At 33.0% G+C, this 10488-nt stretch overlaps 2 protein-coding genes across 8 annotated transcripts in view; one reads left to right on the forward strand and one right to left on the reverse strand.

Annotated features, from left to right (window-relative positions):
• Positions 1–793: 793 nt before the first annotated feature.
• LOC106761873 (aminopeptidase M1) lies at positions 794–8069 on the reverse strand. Its single transcript, XM_014645456.2, has 19 exons — positions 7779–8069; positions 7459–7604; positions 6673–6775; positions 6260–6446; positions 6076–6169; positions 5077–5230; positions 4852–4956; positions 4391–4507; positions 3984–4097; positions 3445–3627; positions 3062–3344; positions 2856–2977; positions 2677–2774; positions 2210–2387; positions 2017–2131; positions 1877–1944; positions 1679–1753; positions 1369–1446; positions 794–1263 (listed from the first exon to the last, which is right to left on the reverse strand). The coding sequence occupies exons 1-19, from the start codon at positions 7992–7994 to the stop codon at positions 1078–1080; spliced, it is 2622 nt and encodes an 873-aa protein (XP_014500942.1). The 5' UTR covers positions 7995–8069; the 3' UTR covers positions 794–1077.
• Positions 8070–9703: 1634 nt separating this feature from the next.
• Positions 9704–10488, forward strand: part of LOC106761876 (uncharacterized protein At4g33100) — a 3383-nt gene continuing 2598 nt past the window's right edge. For 3 of the 7 annotated variants that reach the window (XR_001375736.2, XR_002667905.1, XM_014645462.2), the window contains exons 1-3: positions 9705–10008; positions 10086–10170; positions 10252–10347. Coding sequence is in view for 5 of the 7 variants with exons in the window: in XM_014645462.2 (XP_014500948.1) it covers positions 9923–10008; positions 10086–10170; positions 10252–10332 (252 nt within the window). In the remaining 2 variants the exon portion in view is untranslated. Of the gene's footprint in view, positions 10009–10085; positions 10171–10251; positions 10366–10488 lie in introns of all 7 variants that reach the window. The other 4 variants (XM_014645464.2, XM_014645463.2, XM_022780928.1 and 1 more) reach the window with 3 other exon arrangements.

A 10488-nucleotide genomic window follows, 5' to 3' on the forward strand; every position in this document is an offset into this window, starting at 1 on the left:
AAATGACTTCTGAGCCGCCAGAGCAAGGTTGTTGCGATTCTCCAACTTTGTTTTGCACCTCTAAAACGTTTAATTTGCTAAAAAATAAAAATAATACAGAAAAAACACCAACTAAGAAATTAAGAATAGAAAGATTTAAAAGAATTAAAAGTTTTCTAGATGAAAATGTATCATCATGATTATTATTAAACAAATGACTTGTTATCCGTCAGAGCAAGGTCGAAGTTAAATTTTGTAGCTTTAATTTCTACAAAGAATTTAAATGTTAAAGAAAATATACAAGCTTGTACCCATAAAATGAATTTTTTACAGGATAATATGTTCTTAAAGAATTAAAATTGATATTCATAATTTCAAATATTCATCTGAACATTAATGTTCAACAACACTTCAATATTTTTTTTTTTTAAATTAGTGTCTAGTCGATTTTCTTGATAAAATCTACTACTGCCTTTTATAAAGAAGAGTCATATTACTACATTCTGAAAAAAGAAATAAAATAGTTATTGAATATAGTCTCTTAATGTTCGACAAACAAACACATATACGTTTACAAACACACACAGTAACAGTGTTTAAATAAGATTAAATTATGTTTGAAATCAGATTACTTTATGGCTGGTCCTTTGCTAAGCAGTTAACTGGTGTGATTAGCAACTAGGTGGTGCTACATGACATCGAACTTTTGTCAAATTTCCCACGCTAAAAGTTCTAGCATAACTCATCTTCTAGTTATCTCTGCACACCCCCACAAGCAGTACCCTAACCTACGAGACATGGTAGGACAGGCAAATGATTCAATGCTATGCGAGGTGTATAAAAACCAGTCAACATTATTGTGACAATCTATGTCACATTTATAATGTTAACTGGAGTAAAATAGGCCACTTTTAAATAACAAAAAAACCCACATTTAAAAAGGACACAAAAAATTGATATATTTAAGCCCACGAAATGACATATTGAGTCTATTTTTATTCCTAGGTGAGGCAACTCGCGAGGTTCATCCTCAGCAAAGACAGTAAGGTTGACTGAGTGAAGAAAGTTTAAGTAGCATGTTCAGAAAAGACAGCAAGACTAATATTTTCTGTATGCCAGTTCCCTCACAGCATCACTAAGGCTGTCTTCCTTCCGAATACTCTCAACCCAGTTTGCATTGATATTAACCCGCTCAAGGCTCTGCCTTAAAGTTCTAGCAATGGAAGGCATAGCATGGCTAGCAAAGAATTCTTCTACCTCCTTGACCTTCTCAAAGGATGCAAACTGCACCAACAATAAAAAAATGGAGAATTATAGATAAACATTCCAGAGGGAAACTCGAGTATCAATGAGACAAAACAGGTTGTAGAGGGTTTTTATGAGACGAACCGGTGAGACAACTGCACTGACAAAGCGAGTTATCAGAAATCCTGAACCATATGTTTTTACGAGGTGTTCCCAATTTTCCTGCATAACATTGAGAACGTTGAGAATATGATAAAAGAAGGGGGGGGGAAGGGTTTAATAGAAAAGTGTATGTTTGTGTCATGAACTCGCGATCTCAATCAGAATTTTTGTTTTTTTTCGTCAAAATCAAATATAATCGTTGCGCATCAATTGACAAAAAATGACATTGCTAAGGACAACTAACAAAGACAAAATTTAATGTGTTTAAGTACTAGTTCTGGGTTGTTTATACCTTAAGCCACGCCCAAGCTACATCTCGTCCTTCTCTATTAACAGCAAGTCCAAAAACGGCATCCTGGCTTCGAACCTTAACATTATATAACAACATCGCAAGTTAACATTTTAATATACATTGCGCAGACCAAAAAAATAATCAGCTGATAATGTGAGTATGCGCATTCTCACTTCAAAATATCAGAAAAAAGGTTACCTCAGATGACAACATAAAGTTGAGAGCTTCAAGAATTAGACCTGGATCACGTGAAGATGAAAGAGAGCCTACAATTGTAGAAAATATTAGTATCAAGACCCAGAAGCTAGTGTATGCTCTCAGAGAAGATATTTCATTACCAAGAATTCGTGTTTTCTCCTGGCTTAGGTCAGTTTCTCTATATACTTTCAAAAGGGATTCATAACTGGATGAATTAGATTTGCTTGCCCCTTGCATTACAGCTACATATGCTGCCTGCCAACATTTCACACTAATAATCAGCAGAAGAGTCCATAGGGAGATTTCATGCATTAGAATGAAGATGCAGCCAACCTTTCTTGTATCAGGCGGGAGAAGTGGTGTATTCCTGTCCTCTAAGAATGCCTGAAAACGCTTGCTTCCTTCTTCCAATGTTAAATCATGACCAAGCACAGCAAGAGCAGTCAATATTTCTCCTCTCAACATTGCATCTAGATGACTTTCTCCTGGTTTAGGCTCCCAACCAAGCCTCCTGCAAGGCAATTACAATATGAGATAAGTAGAAGCCAAGATCTAATAAAAACTACTACAAAAAGTGCATAGCCAATGGTATCTTATTTAGGTCATCCAAATTCCAGATCTTCCAATACCTTTATCCCCCAGTTTGAGTACCAGCCACATTACCACATACAAACATGATTCTAGCAGATGACTTTCCAATCATCATGCAAAGCTATAGAAATTTTAAGTAGTCTATAAATTCTTATTAACAGAAACACTAACACTATCTTCTTCCCAGGATCATGCATTCAGCAACTTACTCAGCACAGTGCTGGAGAAGACCAATAAAGAACTGCCTGAAATAATCTAGCAATTGAGGTACAGCATCGGCTGCAATGCGCTCAACTTTAAGAGTTATCTGTCAAACAAAAGTATTGGAGTTACATTCAACATATACAGCCTACGTAAGGAATGAACGTGATTTGGATTATATTATTACAGTTATTAGGTTCGACAGCACGGTATAATCAACTTCCTCTCTGTATGATCCCATCAAGTTAATCAAGGACGTTAATGATTCTCGGCGAGCCATACAAAGTGCAAATGCATCATCCAAAACGCCTGTCAAAGTAAATAACTCGCGAGTTATCAATCTTTTCCTTTACTACCATTCGTAATAAATTTTCAATTGACTATTTAATTTACCAAATCGGTCTGAGGCAGATAAGAGTTGCTTCTCTACTGCATATCTAAGTTTAGCAGCAAGCACCTCATCGTATTTCACCCTGTAAAAACCAGCCTGATCCACATTAAGTTTAATCCAATAATTTCCACTTATGTTTGCGGTACCAATGAAGTCTTTGATGTCATGTGCATCGGATTTTGTTTGCAAGAGGAAACTCTTGCGGACCTCATAAGTGCCAGAGCATAAAGTTACTGGAACAATCCATTGGCCTTCTCCTTGAGCACCGCTTGACAAGAATTGTGACTGCCAATAAATGTACAAAGGTTACACATGAGATATGATGGATTTTTTCTCATAACATAATCGTATAAAAATCAAATGAAAGGTCAAGATGCAATGGAACCTGATCAAATTCCAACTTCTGCTCATTAACTTTAACAGATACAACAGGATATCCCTTCTGCTTTGTCCATGAGTTCATTAACTTGTTCACAGGTTCACCAGATCCTTCCTCAAGTGCAGCCCAGAGATCCTCAGTCTTAGCATTTGAGCAAGCATATTTTTTTATATATGAAGCCAGCGACCTCTGGTCACAGGAAAAAGCAATGTAATAGCATGAATGCATGATATATAACTCAATCACATTTACAAGGATTTTTAGAATCCATACTTCTTAAAAGCCATAAGATAATATATAAAGTGCCTGTAACAGTGAATTACATATAAAATACCTTCAATTTATGTACCACAAACTAAACTGTACAACCTACCTAATTTAAAAGTACAAAAACCAAAGTCAATATAGTTGAGACAGAACTCTTCCCCCAACAATAGTTTACTTATGCACTAGATGATAAATATATTTTATTATCCTTACATGAAGAGTCCACTGTTTTATCCCATCAAATTTGACATTGAATACGAAAGGGTGCAAGTACTAACCTGAAAGCATTCAGCACCGAGATAGCTTTGTAGCATCCTAATAACAGATGCACCTTTTCTATAACTTATTGCATCAAATATTTCATCAATCTCACAAGCATGATTTATATCCACCTTCAAACATAATTTACATAAGTTAAAAATTTAAAATGCACTAAAGACTGGTAACATGGTGTGAGCATTTTAACCTAAGAAAAAATGTAAGTTCAATTTAGTTACACTTTAATAATAATAATAATAATAATATATATATATATATATATATATATATATATAATATTATATAACAAATAATTATAGAATTACATTTAATTAATATTCATGAAATCACAGAGTCATATAAAATTAGCCAAATTTGTTATCTGAGACAGACCAAACATACAAAAAACTTGACCATCAAACAATACCTCAATTGGGTGGGATTCTGCTAGTCCATCCAACCTAAGACCCTCAGTGGATTCATGAAGAAATTGAGACCATATTTGCCACTCAGGAAACAAGCTATCGGTTGCTAAATAGCTCACCTGACCATCCCAAAAGAAGAGAAGAGGATTTAAAATATCAACTAGTTAACTAGTTACAATGTTAAAAAAAATGAAATAAAGGTAAGAAAACCGAACACCAGCTCTGCAATGGCATAAATTTTTGGATGTATGATCCACACAACTTACACTTCAACTATGTAAGAAAATAAAGAATTATTTTGTTGAAAACAATTACACAAATGTAACTATCAAAACCTTTAAAAAAGAAAATAAAAATAAGCTGAAAATAATAGGAAGATTATAAAACTATTTTTTTTTCCTAATAATTATTGAGATATTGGGAATATTTTTTATCCCAATAATCTGCAAAGTACAACTCTCACCCATGTTGCAAACCCTTCATTCAGCCATAAATGTGTCCACCACTCCATTGTAACAAGATTGCCAAACCACTGGTGAGCTAGTTCGTGAGCTACGACAGTTGCAACCTTAACAGTAAAAAAACATTGTGTCCTTCAGTTAGTAATAAAATAAGTAGTTTTGAAATTAAGATTAGGAAGCCCCAACTAAACAAGACTAAAGAGAAACTTCATGGTTAAATAGAGTACCCTCTGTTTGTTTGCAGCCGCAGAATGCTGCTCATCATATAGCAAAGCAGTCTCCCGATATGTAACCAAACCATAATTCTCCATGGCTCCAGCAGCAAAATCAGGGATCGCAATCATATCCAATTTTGGCAGAGAGTAAGGAGTAGCGAAGTATCTATTAAATTATCAGTTAGTTGAGTAATGAATGATAAACAGTGTCATGAAGATTAACATGTAAATTAATTATTAGCCACTTATGTTGCCCGTATAAACTGATAAATCAAGAAAGATAATGTGATTGACAGTCAATACATACAAATAGCAAGACCCAAGGAAACTGAAGAAGAGATTAGAGAGAACAAATAATCTTTTGTAAAATGAGATGTTCCTTCTAAAGCATCAAGCATATTCTAGAGTCAAGTGCTTATCAACTTAACTACTTGATAGTGAAGCTAGTTTATGAACCTAATCACCTCATTTATGAAAAAGTTGCCACTTCTCACTCATCCATTGAACGGGATGCTCGGCAACCATGTAATTCATCACCCTTGGTTTGTTTTGCTTCTCTTAACCTTCTTAGTAACCTGCCTTCTAAACCTATAAATAGAAGGCTTTTTCTTTATACAAAACACCCTTAGATTAGATTCTTAGCTTGGAAAGTTTAAGTGGTGAATCATGCACCTATTCTTGAATCACTTCAAGGTGGCGTGTCCTTCCTTATCCCTCACCTTATCCATTTGATTTTCATTTAACTCATTAGTTTCTTATTTGTTTTCTACATGGCAGAAAGCTCCCGTGCTTTTTGGAGGAGAATTTTTATTTCAAATCTTTGTAACAGTTAATAGATCTTTCAAGTTTTAAGGAGGACACCATCACAAATTACTTGGCTAAATGGTTGTCAACTTATATCATAATGATAATGATATGCAACCATTAAATGGAAATTGAAAATAAATGATGTCCTGGATTATTTGCAATGAATTTTCTGCCTAAGAAGCCAATATTGTAACGGTTCCATACTCTTTGTAAAGTTCCAAAGTTTTCACAGCCACATCGAGCGCAAATTTCCCCTGGTTTGCCTTACCAACTTGACCGTACACTCGGACTTTGACGCCTGTAGAGATGTCGATTTCAATTATGAGCGGGAAGGTTGGTACTAATAAACAACTAAAACCTAAAATGTAAAGAGAAAACATGCTTTTACCGTCAAGGGTGTGATCTTCCACATAATCAAACAAACCAACGACAACAGCAACCAAGTATGTAGACATGATTGGTGATTCTTCATACGAAACTGTTTTTAGATTTCCATTTGTTATTTCTTCAGCAACTGGCATGTTGGAAAGAGCAACAAGCTCTGAAGGCACATCCAATGTGATCTTGAAAGTAGCCTACAAGATCAAACAAACAACGTGAAGAAATAAGTTCGTCAAAACAAGTTGAATACCAAAATCCATCCAGACTTGTCCATCCCCGTAGCCCTCACCACCCAATACATGAACTCAAAACGTTATTATTTGAAGTGTTTAGCGCCGTTGCAACAATAAATATTTTAGCCTTTTGAGTTCTGACAAAAGGTTCATTTAGAAGGGAAGAGAAGGAGACAGGTACTCAAACCTTGCAAGCAGGTTCATCCCAACAAGGAAAGCACCGCCTGGCATCAGCTGGTTCAAACTGTGTAACTGCCATAGTCTTCTTCTCACCATTATATTCATAGGTACTACATATAAAAAGTATCCATATAAATTAATTTAAAAACCAAAATTCGAGTAAGATATTCATCTATATCCTCATAATAAATAGTAAGGCGATCTAGGATCCTGTTTGGGTAAATCTGTTCGTAAATACTTCTATGATGAAAAAATAAAATAAAATGATAAAAAGAATTGAGTTTCTGCCGTACATTAACATATTCTTATGCACTACAGCTTTTTAAAAGTTACATGAAAGAGTTTTTACAACGGTTAAGTACATAGTTAATTTTAGATCATGGGAGAAGTTCATTTCATTTTACCTTCTATTTTCCTCTTTTTCAGACAGCACACGATACCGTCTTTTCTAAGGTTTACAATAACATTCCTGATAGGTACACAATGTAACGTTTTTAAACAATTAAGGAAATTAGCGTAATGTATAAACAGTTCCATTGTAATGTTTTTCAAACAATTAAGGTGGTAGTTTAGGGATAAAAAAAAGGGATACCGCGTGTAATCCGACTAAATCTCAGTGGCAAAGTAATTTAGTCAAACATTTTTAAACACATTAGGGTTTTGAAATCACTAATATACACTGTAAGCCAGGAAATTTAATACCAGAGAATCACGATCAAAATGCAGCCTCAACCAGAATTCAAGTACTTCAGCTTGTATAACATCAATCAAAACAAACCACAATAACACATACCTTCTGTAGAACCCTTTCATTCTATCGTTCAAGATTCCTTCAAACTCAATAGTCAATAGACCCTGCCCAACTGGTATTTCCTGTGGGAACTCCAGAACCAGAATCTCATCAATTTCAATCAACTCAATTCGCGAAGGCTTAAAAACCTGTACAGACAACATCCGTTGGTTCTACATCAGCAACAACCCTCCACACAGAGGGACACAACGTAATACGAGGTTGTCAGATATGGATAAAATAGCTGCATAGTTATGAATCTTGAATGTACTAGAGAAATAAATATTTATAACAAGGTGTCAAGGGAAGATAATAGAGAGAACCGTGGAGGAATCTCCAATGGTGAATGAAACGGAGTCGGCGGTGACCGAGAGTTCGGCAGCATTAAGAACGATGAAAGTGGTGGCGGCGACGATGTCGAGATTGACGGCGACCGATCCAGCAAAACGGTGCGAGATGAGGTCGGGCTTGAGCCTAATGTCATACCGTTTGGGAACGGCGAATTTTGGAAGACGAGGTTGTCCTTTGAACTGGTCCATTCTCTCTTTCTTCTGTTGTCAGATGTCGCTCAGGAATTCACGCTTGTATGATGATGCTGGGAGTGAAAACTAAGGTTAGATGGGGTATTTATAGAGATTGTTCCTTGTTCTGTTCCGTTGAAATGAGAATGAAAAAAATAATAATTTGAAGCTAAATTATCCATAATTATGCCAGTTCAAACTATCATAATCTGCATTTTACTGAATTAAAATATTTTTTAATTTTGGGTAAAATGCATTTTCAGTGACTTAAAACTATTTGGTAATCCCTACTTTAGTTACTTCAAAATTTAAGATATATTGATCCAAGTTAACTTCAACTAAAGCTCAAACTTATTATTAAAAATAAAAATATTCGAATTAGGACAATTTCATAGAATTTGTCTTTTTATATGGACACTATTTTTAATATTAAATGTACTTTTTAAAGAATTCAAACTTAAAATATGTCATTCCACAATAACTTAATATTCTCTTTGGATTAGAGACTAAATTTGATGATAATTTTTTTATATTAATATATTTAAAAAGTAATTTATAAAATAAAATTTAAAAAATATTTGGTATAAATAATACTTTTTAAGATACAAATTAGAATTAAAAAATTTAAATTAGAATAAGGAAATCATTGAAAAAATTAATAAATATAAAAGGTTGTATTTCAAAATCAAAATATATTAAAATTAATTAATTTACAAAATATTATAATATAAAGCATATATTAATAAAATATTAAATCAAATGATTTTTATTTAATTACTACATAAGTATATATTAATAAAATATTAATAATATAATTATTAAAAATTTATAAATATTCATAGTTTATCTTTTGTAATACTAGGTATTAATATATCATAGTCTATTATTTTGTAAAATTAATTTTATTAATATTTAGGTTTTTAATTTATTATAAAATAATAAAATAGATATATATTAGTTTTGTTTTTAAATCCGCTCTATCTTTCTCGTCGAGGAAAAATCTTGTTTCCTTATTCTTAGCATATTTGATGTGGTTTTTTCAAATTGAGTACATATCCATAATAGGATTTTTATAGATACAAACAGAAGCTAAATGATAGATTTCCCCTATTTATTTGTCTTTTTTATGCACTCTTTATGTATTATATACTGAAATGCTAGAATTTTTTGATTGAAAAAAATATTTTTACAAACTACATTTACCTCTAATTTTTTTCTAGTAACACCCATTCTAATATTTAGACAGACGCTCTCAATTTGAATTTATACACCAATTGAAACTTATTTATATGCAAAAAGTTAATGACTAAAACGATGAAAATTTAAAAACTAATTGATAGAATTAAAAACATTATTTGATAAGGATTGGATGTATACAAGTGAATGTAAATCTCATTTTATAAATCAATTTATAAAATTAAGTTTGATTTAAAATCTATTTTTAATAAAATATTAAAACTATGTTATAGTTTATCTTAACGATACATTTTTTATCATATTATTTTGTCTGTTATGGAATAACTCATTAAATATTTAATTCCAGGTTCGATATGAATATGAATATATTTCGTGTATTTAATTCCACGTTCGATATGAATATGAATATATTTCGTGTTGGATGTATACAGGTGGGTGCAATAACAAGTGTATGTAATAAGTTATGTAATCAACATTAAAAATTACACTTTATTTGCCTTTTTACTAGTGGGAAACTTACCATAACAAAAATTAGAGCTAGAAACTTGAACAAGAAAGTGCATAGTGTCTTTGCCTCTTATTTTAAAAAAAAAAAAGAGAGTTGCAGAAGGTTGAGAATTGAAACCTTAAGATATGTTAAAGTGTAGTATGACACTGACTACAGAACACATATAGGTGTGGAAACCGTTCTTTAATCTGAAAGCTCCAATCTTTGTGAGACGAACAGCAGCCATTGGCACTTCCATGAGATGAGGGAGAAGAAAGACTCCAAATCTTTATCTTCGACCTCTCTTTGTGCCACACTTCGAGACGCATACCACAATTGCTTCAACAGGTTGCATTCCTAAACTTTCTTGTCTCTAATTTGTTCCCCCCTCTGGTTTTCCTCAAACCCTAATTCCAATTTCCAAGGTGGTACGCGGAGAAATTCATGAAGGGTCACTGGGACAAACAAGATTGCGTTTCTGAGTGGCAAAAATACCGGGAGTGCCTTTCTGTAGGTCTTCACTTCGTTACTTACTTACACGCTTTTGATCCATGCAACTTTTCTTGAAAATTTAACTGTAACTTTTGGCAGCAACATTTGGAAGATAAGCATCTGATTCGTTTCTTACAAGCTGAAGGCATTGTTCAAGACAGTGGCGTTACTTCTCAGTAACTTGTGGAGAGTAAGGTGATTCAGACATCAATTGTATAACTTCATTGCTTAGCTTTTAATTGTTTTTTTTTATCAGCACTTAGCTTTTAGTTTTGTTGATATGCATTTTAAAAAAAATAAAATAAAATATATATATATATATATATATATATATAT

This window comes from Vigna radiata, chromosome 5 (genome assembly GCF_000741045.1).
Source record: "Vigna radiata var. radiata cultivar VC1973A chromosome 5, Vradiata_ver6, whole genome shotgun sequence".
In the NCBI taxonomy this organism is placed as follows: domain Eukaryota; kingdom Viridiplantae; phylum Streptophyta; class Magnoliopsida; order Fabales; family Fabaceae; genus Vigna; species Vigna radiata.